General features: G+C 42.6%; 1 protein-coding gene across 2 annotated transcripts; it reads left to right on the top strand.

Annotated features, from left to right (window-relative positions):
- Nucleotides 1-5303: 5303 nt before the first annotated feature.
- On the top strand, nt 5304-12130 carry LOC109732081 (uncharacterized). 2 transcript variants are annotated; one of them, XM_020291273.4, is made up of 6 exons: nt 5304-5756; nt 10272-10380; nt 10776-10871; nt 10956-11120; nt 11450-11523; nt 11884-12130. In XM_020291273.4, exons 2-5 carry the CDS (start codon nt 10278-10280, stop codon nt 11479-11481), a joined length of 396 nt encoding a protein of 131 aa, XP_020146862.1. In that variant the 5' UTR covers nt 5304-5756; nt 10272-10277; the 3' UTR covers nt 11482-11523; nt 11884-12130. The 2 variants fall into 2 exon arrangements, with proteins under 2 accessions (XP_020146862.1, XP_020146863.1); XM_020291274.4 differs by lacking the exon at nt 5304-5756 and adding an exon at nt 9180-9334.
- The last annotated feature ends 1359 nt before the right edge of the window (nt 12131-13489 follow it).

Here is a 13489-nt window from a genome sequence, read left to right as displayed (position 1 = left end):
ATACATACATAAGCAATCAAGCAAGGGTGCACAAATAAAACTCAAAATAAGATATCTAACCAGAAAGTTCAACTTAAGAACTCCGGTTTGCAAAAAGAATCAAATCGAACGAAGCAACGAAACTCAAACGGCGAAAGAAACAAGCTTCGTTTACTAATCTGGACCTAAGTCAAATTTTACAGTAGCAAAAACTTGTTTGAGTTGGTTAAACAGAAAGAGGGTTTCGATATGAAACTCTAGGCGCTTGAATCGCCTGATTCCGATAAACGAGCGAAAAGTTATACTAAAACGAAAAACAAATCGGAAATCGCGATCGAAAATAATCGCGGAAAATCCGAGAAAAAGAAAAACTGACGAACAGGCTAACGAACGAACGTTCGTTATCTGCGGTTAAACGACGGAAACCGTTCGTTAAAACAAACATACGGACGAACGTCCGCAAAATAAATAAACCGGAAAAAAACTAAACCGATCTATAAAAAAACCACGGTTTTCCAAAGAAAACCGGCGGCGGCGAGGTCCGGCGAGGGGCAGCGGGACTCCGGCAACGGCGGCTACGGGCGGCGGCGGCGAGGTCCGGCGAGGGGCGGCGGCGTCGGCGGCGGCGCGGATCGGGGCGGGGCTAGGGTTTCGCGGGGCGGCTCAGGTGGGCTGGGGCGCCGGGGTCGCGGCTTATAAAGGCCCGCCCGAGGAGTCCCGCTCGGGTACGGCCCGGAGTCGGTTGACTTTTAAAAAAAAATTCAGACGTGCAGAAAAAGTAAGAAAAGAAATACTAAACGGACTCCAAAAATCCGGAAATAAATTTTCCCCGTCCTCTAAAATAAACCGGAAAAGATGAACATTTATTTGGGCCTAAAATGCAATTTTAAAAAACGAGTATTTTTCCTAATTCAAATAAAATCAAATAAAATCCAAATAAAATCAAATATTTGTTTTTAATATTTTTCCTCCAATATTTCATTATTTGTGGAGAAGTCATTTTATCCCCTCTCATATATTTTGATATGAAATATTTTCGGAGAGAAAAATAATTAAAACAAATGATCCTATTTTCAAAATTTGAGAAAACTCAAATATGAAAATAATGAAATCCCCAACTCTCTCCGTGGGTCCTTGAGTTGCGTGGAATTTCCAGGATCGCAAAACAAAATGCAATAAAGTATGTTATGCATGATGATCTAATGTATAACATTTCAAATTGAAAATTTGGGATGTTACAACCGGATATGTATTTATATTGAATGGTGGAGCTGTCAGTTGGTACAGTTCTAAGCAAAGCGTCGTGGCGGGATCTACGTGTGAAACAGAGTACATAGCTGTTTCGGAAGCAGCAAATGAAGGAGTCTGGATGAAGGAGTTCATATCCGATCTAGGTGTCATAGCTAGTGCATCGGGTCCAATGAAAATCTTTTGTGACAATACTGGAGCAATTGCCTTGGCGAAGGAATCCAGATTTCACAAGAGAATCAAACACATCAAGAGACGCTTCAATTCCATCCGCGGTAAATTCAAGGAGGGAGACATAGAGATTTGCAAGATACATACGGATCTGAATATTGCAGACCCATTGACTAAGCCTCTCTCACGAGAAAAACATGATCAGCACCAAGACTCCATGGGTGTTAGAATCATTACTATGTAATCTAGATTATTGACTCTAGTGCAAGTGGGAGACTGAAGGAAATATGCCCTGGAGGCAATAATAAAGTTGTTATTTATATTTCCTTATATCATGATAAATGTTTATTATTCATGCTAGAATTGTATTAACCGGAAACTTAGTACATGTGTGAATACATAGACAAACAGAGTGTCCCTAGTATGCCTCTACTTAGCTCATTAATCAAAGATGGTTAAGTTTCCTAGCCATAGACATGTGTTGTCATTTGACGGGATCACATCATTAGAGAATGATGTGATGGACAAGACCCATCCGTTAGCTTAGCACTATGATCGTTTAGTTTATTGCTATTGATTTCTTCATGGCTTATACATGTTCCTCTCACTATGAGATTATGCAACTCCCGAATACCGGAGGAATGCTTAGTGTGCTATCAAACGTCACAACGTAACTGGGTGATTATAAAGATGCTCTACAGGTGTCTCCGATGGTGTTTGTTGAGTTGGCATAGATCGAGATTAGGATTTGTCACTCCGTGTATCGGAGAGGTATCTCTCGGCCCTCTCGGTAATGCACATCACTATAAGCCTTGCAAGCAATGTGACTAATGGGTTAGTTGCGGGATGATGCATTACGGAACGAGTAAAGAGACTTGCCAGTAATGAGATTGAACTAGGTATGATGATACCGACGGTCGAATCTCGGACAAGTAACATACCGATGACAAAGGGAACAACGTATGTTGTTATGCGGTTTGACCGATAAAGATCTTCGTAGAATATGTAGGAGACAATATGAGCATCCAGGTTCCGCTATTGGTTATTGACCGGAGATGTGTCTCGGTCATGTCTACATAGTTCTTGAACCCGTAGGGTCCGCACGCTTAACGTTCGATGACGATTTTGTATTATGAGTTATGTGATTTGATGACCGAAGTTTGTTCGAAGTCCCGGATGAGATCACGGACATGACGAGGAATCTCGAAATGGTCGAGACATAAAGATTCATATATTGGAAGGTTGCATTTGGACATCGGAATGGTTCCGAGTGGTTCAGGCATTTTTCCGGAGTACCGGGAGGTTACCGGACCCCCCCCCCCCCCCCCGGGAGAAGTATTGGGCCTAGTGGGCCTTATTGGAGGAGAGGAGAAAGGGCCACAAGAGAGGGGCGTGCCCTCCCCTTGCCCAAACCGAATTGGACTAGGGGAGGGGGGCGGCCCCCCTCTTTCCTTCCCCCTCTCTCTCCCTTCCCTTTCCCTCCGGTGGAAGAAAGGAAAAGGGGGAGGGGGGCGAATCCTACTGACTAGGAGTCCAAGTAGGACTCCCCCCCTTGGCGCGCCCAACCTGGCCGGCCTCCTCTCTCCCTCCCTCCTTTATATATGTGGCCAGGGGGCACCCCAATAGCACAACAACCAATCTCTTAGCCGTGTGCGGTGCCCCCTCCACAGTTACACACCTCGGCCATATCGTCGTAGTGCTTAGGCGAAGCCCTGCGCGGGTGACTTCATCATCACCGTCGCCACGTCATCGTGCTGACGGAACTCTCCCTTGGCCTCAACTGGATCAAGAGCTCGAGGGACGTCATCGAGCTGAACGCGGAGGTGCCGTACGTTCGGTGCTTGGATCGGCTGGATCGTGAAGACGTTCGACTACATCAACCGCGTTACTAAACGCTTCCGCTTTCGGTCCACGAGGGTACGTGGACACACTCTCCCCGCTCGTTGATATGCTTCTCCTAGATAGATCTTGCGTGATCGTAGGAAAATTTTGAAATACTACGTTTCCCAACACTTGTTTCTTGTTCAGATTTGCCCATCTTGTTCTTGGACGATTTAGGAGATATATATAGTCATCATATGTACTTGTTATAAGAATCATATAAACTTCTGTGTGTTTAGTCTCGTTTTCCCAACAATACTAGTAACTTTCCTATTGCAAACCTACTTGAAGTTTTTTGAAGCTCGTGCCTTTCGTGAAGCTAAATATGAAATTACCATATAACACTATATACTATGAATATGTAGCTCAAATAACCGACTACACCATTACAATATACAATAATACTTATGTAAATAAATTAAACTATGCCATGTTGGATAAGGCTGCATCCACGTTAATCAATTTGCCTTCGGCCCAATGTTTTTTCTTTGTTATGTCTCATACCGCACCAACAATGTCGTTGTTGCCCCTGGATTGATGTGACCTCTTACTCCTAACTCCAAATTCCTAACAATTGTGACTTTCTAGTTTCTATTGAAGTAAAAGCTTTGCTACCATATTAATAAAGAAGAGAGATCATATGTGTGTCCATACAAAATAAAATGATAAAATTGAATCATTACTTGTGCATGTGTCCTCTTCGAGACATGTTAGATTTTAATGTGAAATTTAGAGGTTTCGGGTCTCGTATAAAACCAAGGGGCTCGATACATGTACTCTAGAGCGCAAGTCTATGACAAAAGCTTAATCCTTGACAAGGGTTGATATAGACGACGATGGCGTTCAAAGGCTCGAGCGCCTCTTACTCTTTGGAGACATTTTCGGAGAGTATCTCATCTATTGTTTATCATGACTGGTCGAATTAGAGACAACTGTGAAGCTTGCTAGTGTGGTTGGACCTTTCTCGATGTTTGGCAAAGTGGTCACTTATAGCAAACACTTACACATATGCACATGCACTCACCTCTACGAACGCAAGCACACGCATCTTAGACTAGCCACAATGGGTAGTAACATAGACTAGTAACATGCCCATGTTACTAGTCTATGTTACTACCTCTATAGTGGGGAGTAACATATGTGTGGTAACATGCAACACTTCATTTATTAGGCTATAAACACATTTTGCCTTGATATGTGTGATGATACTCATACTAGTAGTAACTAGCTATGTTACCACTTTCATCTCTTTCTTCATTTATTGCATGTCACGTCATCTATTTAATCTAGATATGTGTGATATTACTATCTATGTTATTCCCACTGTGGGTAGTCTTACTCATATGAGCACCTTCGGAAGACTGAGCCGAGACATCATCTTGAGATTGACGAAGTCGCCACGACCTGAAATAAATACATGAAAATGCGAGTATCAGTGTTAAGTTTGGGACTTGAACTCTGGTGGGCCGGGGATACCACTCTTCTTCTAACCATCCAATCACAAGTTGACTCGTCATGTGTACCTCTTTGTTAAAACATCTTTTCTTGTTTGTTCATTTTGCCATATATTATGGACAAAGTATTCATTCGACGACGACACCCAAGATTTCATGACAAATTTCGCAAGCAAGAAAGCACACATAACTGTCGAGGAAGCACAAATCCTTCAAAATCAACGGATGACATCGTTTCTCGTGGATCAGTGACATGGCATGCATGACTTGGCATCCAGTGGGTTGTTTAATTTTCATGGGCCCATGCAAGTTGATGCATCGGGTGGTGGCTAGCAATCTGCAGTGGGCAACCACAATCGATGGGAGCGGACCATGGGTTTTATATACCGTGCACGTCCAATATAAGGACTCCCGGTCACCAACCTCGCTGACGTGTGGGCCATAGAGCGCAACGACCCCAGCTTTCAGTGACGCGGTGCTAGTTGGAGCCTGTGAAATAGGCACTCGTGCAAAGAATAGTATGGCACGATACGCGATCTACTACCATATACTGTAGTACCTCTCCTCTTTAAACGCCGGCCACGCAACGTTGTCTGCCCAGCGACGCAAAAGCTGTCCAGAGTTCGTTGCTGTTCGGGATCTAGCCTCTTGTCCATAAACACATAGGACCAGGCTGAGCACCGCTCCTCTGTTCTCGCTTCTTCCCCATCACAACAACCTCTAGTACCACAGTTCAATCAAATCAATCCACTGCCCCGATGGCGAGGATATCGCTTCTCCTCGTACCGGATCCAGCTGAGGGTTCGCTCTTCATCCGCGGATCAGAGGGGATTGGAGACTGTCGAGGGGATTTTAGACTTGCAAAGGACTTAATCCCGGCGAACAACTTCAATCCTGTTTAATCCGCACCAAGCAACGTCGGACGTCTTCTAAATCAGCCTACGAAGATTCAAGCCAGGGGTGTTGATTTGCAGTGCACCCCCTAGTTCATATGTGAGCTATTTGCAAAGTCTTGGGACAGAGGTAATTATTATTCAATCTTATGAATTTTTCTTATGCTAGGACTTATTTTTTCCTCCGGTCCCTTCGTCCCATAATATTATGGGACAGAGTGAGTAATTGTTTTTCAATCAACTTATAGGCCATAGGATCTGCGCAGACTTTTTTTTGGTGTGATTTCAAGAAAAAAGCCCTGTTAATCTCAGCTGATTCAGAAAAATTATTAGTTGCACATCTAGACGTGCATAAGTATTGCACATCTAAATCATATGTCATTGATCGTACGCGGAGATTCATGTGGTTTTTTTCTTCCTTTTTTTCTTATGTTTGACTAAGTCACTTAGATGTGCAATAATTAGGGCATCTAGACAGACTTCAAAATTATTTATATGAGACCGGTTTAAATCTAGCCACACCCGTGATACGAAAAAATTCCATGCAAAACGAAATGCTTTAAAAAGTACTTTTGTTTCTTCTTTAAAAAAAATGTACAAATACTAATTTATGGAGCTTTGGATTCTCGGGGTTGTGTATCATTAGCCTAGACTTATAACCTAACGAGACATGAGGCATTCAAATTCATAACTATTACTTGGGCTTTATTCACAACCCCTTGGTCAACCTTCCCCATATAATAATCAATCATCTTAATTATTTATCTTCTGAATTAATTTCACTTTATAATTTACTTACAAATCTTTTCATCAACATATAAGGTAAATCACGGACAAATTTTGGTAAACAATTATTTACACAATAGCAATAACATGGACAGGTAAATCACAAGCTAGCATACTAAAATATTTACATCCTGTTCCAACGCACGTGCATTGTCCTTATCACCTTTCACTTTTCTCATCACCACCCTTTCGTCCAACCTTCCACCCTTCATTGATTTTCTTTCTAGGTTTTCATCGCCTTTTCGTATAACAATAAATTCACAGCCTGTCATCTTTGGTAATCAAATAAATTGCAATGAACTCATAACCAAGAAGCATAATTTTATTGGTATATTTGCTTTCCATAAAGATTTGTCCCGTATAGTATTCTTATTGTGTTAAGAAATATTTGACCCCCAAGGTGACGCACATGCACATACTTATTAGTATCTAAGGAAGCACAGTTAAAGGGCCAACTCAGTTTGTGCCCTCGTTACCACTCGCCTGGCCTGGAGCGTGCCTATATGTGTTTATGTTGCCTGGATTTTGTTTAGTTGGTGTCTTGAAAAAGCTGGAGTTGCCCTAGCCTGAAATAGTAATGACGTGATTAGCCTAGAATCCTAGATGGAGGTGTGGATAGAGGAGTGAGACAAAGGGGTTAGCCTGGCCAGGGGCGGGAGAATTCCAACACCTAGGCCTAATTTGGTTGGAAGGGTAGAGTATCCCAGGGCACTAATCCCCCTTGGGGGGATTTTCATGGTCATTAGGAACCCCTCTCCCTCACCACGGGGAGAGCACCACCTCAATTTGGACGAAATTTGGTCATGGAGGCAGTTCGTCAGGCGGCCAAGGTCGCGAGAGCGAGCGAGCGAGCAAATGAATCGAGGGATTTCTCCCCGACCTATCGACACAGGGAGATCTAACCGGGGATGGGCCTGGGAAAGCCTAGGGATCTTCCTCCCTCGTGTTCTACCAAATACAAATAGGCCTGTTTGATCGCCCAGGGCCAACTAAGCCCGTGGTTTACCCACCCAGGGAAAAGGAAGGGATCCCCCAGGTATCCCGTACAACCAAATGGGGCCTTAGCGAGCTATGATGGGTGCAACTTTGTCGCGCTTAGTGCGAGACCGAGTGTCCCCTCGTCTTATGGACCCCGTGAACTGGGCCAACCCGATAGCACTATTTCAGCTAGTTTCATTCGTTTTTCTTTTGTACTTTCATTTATATTTTGAAATATTCTAGATACAAATATATCCCAAAAATTAGTTTACTTAAATTATTATAAGTGTTTATTCCACATTAAAAAATGTTCATGTTGTGTAAAAAGAGTATAGTATGGACACAACTTTTACAAAATATAAATAGCATTAAAAAAATCTAAAGAAAGCACCGTTAAAGGCACAGTTCGTTTCGCGTCCTCATGACCACTCGCCTGCCTTGGAGCTTGCTTGGATTGTCTTGAAAAGGCCTGGAGTTGCCTGGCCTGAAATAGTCCTAACGTGATTAGCCTAGATAAGGTGTGGATAGAGGAGGGAGACAAGGGTGTTAGCCTGGCAAAGCTATGATGGGTGCGGCTTTGTCCCCTTAGTGCGAGACCCAGTGCCCCCTCGTCTTACGGAGCGCGCGAACTGGGCCAAACCAATAGCACTAGTTAGCTAGTTTCATTTGTTTTTATTTTTGACTTTTATTTATATTTTGAAATATTCTAAATACATATATCCCCAAAATTAGTTTACTTATTTTAAAGTGTTTATCGTACATTAAAAAAATAATGGTCATGTAGTGTTAAAACAATGCACACAACTTTTCAAATCTGTTGATAGCATTCAAATTATTTTTTCCTAACATTTAATAAATGTTCACGCATTTCAAAATTATGTTCATGACTTCCGTTAAAAATATCTATACAATGTATACAATATTTGTACCATTGAGAAAAAATGTTGTGACATTTTAAAAATGCTATGATTTTTTTAACTGTTATAAAATGTAAAGCATGTTCACGTAGTTTAAAAAATGTTTCCCACCATTAAAAAAATCATGTAATTTTAGAAAATGTTCACACTTTTCAAAAATATGTTCATGACATTAGAAAAATGTTAACACAATGTAAAGCAAATTCATGTAAATTAAAAAAAAAGTCAACGTGTAATTGATTTTTTTTATAACATGTGTTAACCCACATTGGACGGGCCCACCTGGTGATCGCCTACCACGAGACAACAAAATGTGGGGTATTGAACAATCAAACATACACCTCAGATCTAGTGATAGAACATCTTTAGCTAGAGAATGTACTTCATAGTTTGCATCTCTACTCATGCTCCACCCGAAAATCTTCATAAATTTCCATCTTGAGTTTGACATCTTTGTAAATCATGCCGCTAGCCTGGTGGTAGTAGATGATTTACCCGTATTGATGAGAATCCCGTGAAAAGAGGGACACGATCTCTGTTTCGACAGGACGTGCCAATAAAACCGCCTCGCAACACGTGCAGTTGCAGGCACGGGAAAAACGGTCCGTCACCACATGTATCGTGCTAAACATACAGGTCATCTGCAAGATCCATTTCTTCTCTTCTCTACAGCCCATAACCTCTACAATTTCTGGCTCGGAGTTGCTCTTGGTAAATGGACTCATGAATTAATTTTTGAAGTCTTATAAGAATCCTCCAGGCCCAAAACCATAACCAATACAATACCCAAAAGTCAAGTCCAGGCCCCTCGGTAGTTTTGCGTGGACAGAAACCAGTAGCTCGAAATGCGCCCACTCTGTCAAAGCCTCAAGCCCAAGCCGGAAGCCCAGCACAACCCTAATATATAAATGGCTGCACGGTGAGCGTCCCCCCTCTTCCGCCGCCGCCGCAATTTCTCCGGGTCTCGCTCGCCTCCCACAGCTCTCCGCTCGCCTCGACGCAGGAGAGACCCGACCCCTCCCTTGAGGTTCCCTCCCCCTTCTCCTCCCCTCCGGTCGATTCGTGCGTAGACGGGAGTGGTGATTTCGTGCGAGTCCAAGGGCCCGACCGATTCGCGTCTCATCTGTTTCAGTAGATGAATTGTTGATCTCGTGCGGTTCGAAGCGTAGATGAAACGATCGGTTCTTGCAGTAGATGGAAGCGGTGATCTCGTGTGATTCCTAAGGCCCGGTCGGTTCGCATCTGATCGCTTGGAGTAGATGGTGTGTTGATTTCGTGCGGCTCGACGTGTAAAACTTACGATCGATTCTTGCGGTAGCTGCAAGTGGTGATTTCGTGCGATTCGAAAGGCCCGATCGATTCGCATCTGATCTCTTGCAGTAGTTTATGCGCTGATTTCGTGCGGTTCGAAGGGTGGAATGCTGTAGATCTGTCTCATTTCTGGTGGTGACATGTGCAGTGGATGAACTGGGGATGCCAAGGGTAGGATTCTGAAGCTGTAGTCCGCTTGGCTTTCCACATTTCCTTCCTGTAATAGCGCTTTTACCTCTATTTGTTGATCCTGGAACTCTGGTATGTGGTTCAAGTTGGATGTGTTGCTTGGGGCTTGGTGACCCTTTGTAATATGATGATGGTTAGTCGTCGTTTTAAACTCCTTCGCTTTTGGGTTTGTCGCTCTGAGCCTGCCTAGCAGTGCTGGATGTTTGCTGGTTACGTTAATGAAATCGGAGGGAGGTCCCCTCTTTTATTCAAAAAAAAAGTGCAGTAGATGAAGGATATGAACTGCAGTTGATTCATTGCAGTAGATGAGGTCTTGCAGCAGATATTATTCTGTGCGATTCGCATCGGCTTCAGTTGATTTTGTATGGTTCGTACAGCATCTGTTTCAGTATATGAAGTCTGCGGTTGATTTGTTGTATCATGTAGATGCTTGTTTTTCTCTAGTCTGATGATAATTTTTCCAGGGTACAATGGACCTCATCAATCCCGAGATCCTGGTGGAGTTCCACCTCGCGAAACTTCACCGAGCTGGGTCATACAAAGGTTGCGTCGTTGTGTATCCAGAGCCGAATGGTATACTTTCTGATCCTAGACACTATGACTGTACTCTGAACCCTTGATGTATGTTTGTAACCATCTTTTGTGATGTACCATACTGCTGTTATGCGATGTATTAGGGCTGTGTGTGCTGTTCATGTGAATGGTATGTAGTATTTGCTGTTTCTGCTGGTCACCTATCATTGAACCTATGCTTGCTTAATTTAGAAATCTGCAGAATAAGTTCTACTTGTGCTTTTTTTAATACATGTGGAATGACATGATGCATATTCTGGTCATAGTGTCAAAGTACTTGCTGACTGCATACGTTTAGACATGAATCCTGTGACATTTGATTGCATGCATTTGGACATGATATATTTGGTTCTTTTCATGCCTTTTCATTCCTTTGGTGACATTATTTTATGCAGCCGCCGCCTATGACATGTACCGCATCTCCCCCATCCTACCACATGAAACCGCTAGGAAAGCGGCCAATCGCAGACACAGGGCTCTCAAACCAAACCGTATGTTCCTTAACATTATGTTTGTATGTGCCCTGTTATTGCTTTTAGAATGTCTCACTAGTGCGTACATTTTATTAAATGCAGGTAAATTCCCGTCTGGTGGCAAAAACAAGACTCTGAGTGGGCCTAAAGAGACCAAGACCCCTGTGCCAGACGCTGAGCAAACCAAGACGCATGTGCCTGAGAACACCGAGCCCGCCGCCATCTCTGATGAGATCATTGATGCCTATCACACCCGGCGTCTCGATGGTATGTGGAATCACTGTATTTCATTTGTTGTTCCTTACAATTATGTTGACAAGCATTTAAACCATGGTGCAGCATGGCATACAACTGCTAGTGTGTTATTTGAAAATCCAATATCTTATACTACTTTTGTTCAGAAGTTAAATGTTTCATACGACCCTCATATAATAATCAGTATTGATTTGTACTATACTATGCCATTGTAGTATTAGAGAGTTTTGGGCAGCCAAGAGATAACAGCATGTCCACCCCATTGTACCATGCTGCATGGGTTGAACTACATTTTATAGTATTGTGCTAACACAGTACTATTTGCCTCCTTTGTTATGCAGCTAAGGTTGCTGGAATGGTGAAGCCAGAGTAAGGAAGGAAGGAAGTCTGGGACCTTTTTTTGCATTAGTAAATGGTATGCCAACACTGTCTGTCAATTTATCTGTTCCAGTCTCTTGAGCTTTTATGTTCAGGAAGATTTGCTACAAGTTTGAGCACACATTTGACACTCTGAATGCCAATGTTGTTTGACAGCACACATTTGACACTCTGAATGCCAATGTTGTTTGACAGCACACATTTGACACTCTGAATGCCAATGTTGTTTGACAGCACACATTTGACACTCTGAATGCCAATGTTGTTTGACATGACACATTTGACACTCTGAATGCCAATGTTGTTTGTCAGTTTGTCACTTAGCTTTTATTATATGCTCAGCAAGATTTGATAGAAGGTTGTGCGCCTATTTGACACTCTGCATGTTTCTTTGCAGTTACCACTTGTACCACTGAGAGACTGTTGGGGCATTTCAGGCCAGTCTGCACCCGTGCTGTTCATCATCTGTCGTGCAATAAACTTGATCCATGTTCTTGCCCTGAACTAATGAGTCGCTATTGTGATACATCCTGTGTAAATGTTTTTGCTGGTTGGATGGTTATGTCTGGAACTTGAGAGTTTACCTTACTGATGCATTTTGCGCAATGTTGGATTCTTGGTGTTATATATATGGCGGTTAGTAAGTTGTTTGTCCCCGGCTTGGACTTGCTCGGGTGCCGTATATTTTGTCCCTGAAAACTGCATGCTCCTCACTTGTAAGTTGTAACCTGCCTGGTCGTATATATTGGGCCATCTCAATTGACCAATTCGCCTGAAGATGGCAATTTGCTTCCGAATTTAGCTGGTAGATTAGCAATGTGCCACCTGCCTTCTGCCAGGGCAGTAGTAACTCGGTGTCGTTGCGCCAATTTCGCAGCAAATTTTCCACCCCTCTGTCAGCTTGGCCAACCGTAGCCACGGAGCAACCGCAACATGCACGCACACCGGCACAATTTTTTTTACTTGATCTAAAAATTCTTTTTTAGGATTTCCTTTGTAAAAAGAGTTTATTAAATCCAAATTCTGAAAAAAAAAGAATAAGCGGAAGACGACGGCAAGAGGGAGGTCGGCTGCACAAGCAAACAACACGCATGCACACCCGAAGGAGCTCAAACCTCTTGGCGCCGCAAGCCGCATCCTGCTCAAGCACGTCATACAACCGAGGTTCTAACTGAGGTCACCGTGCTGGGTCGGAGAGGTGGCCAAGTTAGGCTGCGGGTCCATGGACAGGATTGCCATGGCGAGGAGGTCGGCGTCGCGCTTATAGCGACACCAACCATGGCCTCGCCTTAAGGCAAGTACCAGTGGGCCGGCCCAGGTAGTTTATCTCGTCGTTCGTTTTTTCTTTTATTAAATTTACTTACATTGCTGAAATAAAAAAAATATGATATTTTAATTTTAAAAATATGTTCATAGCACAAATAAAAATTTGACCTAGTGTTCAAATAACTTCTAGAAAATGTTGATAACATTTCAAAAACTGGTCATCACATTTAATAACTGTTGATAGTATTAGACATGTGTTTCTAATTTTTTAATCATGTATTTGAAAAATATTAAACATGTATAAAAAATGTTTCAGACGTATACATTAGAAAATGTGATGACCAGTACATTGTACATTTTCCGTCTACGTCTGAAACATTTTTTATACAATGTGATGTCAACAAAACTAGACATCAAAACATATATTTGAAGAAAAATGTTAATCGTGCATAAAAAGATGTTTCATATGTATACAAAAAATGTATAATATGTACGAAAAAAGTAGACATCAAAGCATATATTTGAAGAAAATGTTAGTCATGTGTTTGAAAAATGTTAAACATATATAGGAAACGTCCCTTATGTATATGAAAAAGGAAAACGCTTGGCTTCTATCGGCGGATCGCACGCAAGCATCCGCCGGCTCGTTCATACGACGCGTGTCCTGACCGAGCGGTCCTATTTTTCTTTCTTTTGGTCAACGTGGTTGCTGCTCGCTGCTCATTGTCCACTACAAT

The sequence above is a fragment of the Aegilops tauschii genome, chromosome 6, assembly GCF_002575655.3.
Source record: "Aegilops tauschii subsp. strangulata cultivar AL8/78 chromosome 6, Aet v6.0, whole genome shotgun sequence".
NCBI classification, from domain to species: Eukaryota; Viridiplantae; Streptophyta; class Magnoliopsida; order Poales; family Poaceae; genus Aegilops; species Aegilops tauschii.
Note: the sequence above shows the minus strand (reverse complement) of the source record. Positions and strands in the feature narration are given on the sequence as shown.

Coding starts and splice junctions, on each gene's coding strand:
- LOC109732081 (XM_020291273.4), top strand. CDS start 10,278: ATGGACCTCATCAATCCCGAGATCCTGGTGGAGTTCCACCTCGCGAAA. Junction 10,872..10,955: donor CAGGGCTCTCAAACCAAACC/GTATGTTCCTTA, acceptor TATTAAATGCAG/GTAAATTCCCGTCTGGTGGC. Junction 11,121..11,449: donor TCACACCCGGCGTCTCGATG/GTATGTGGAATC, acceptor TTTGTTATGCAG/CTAAGGTTGCTGGAATGGTG.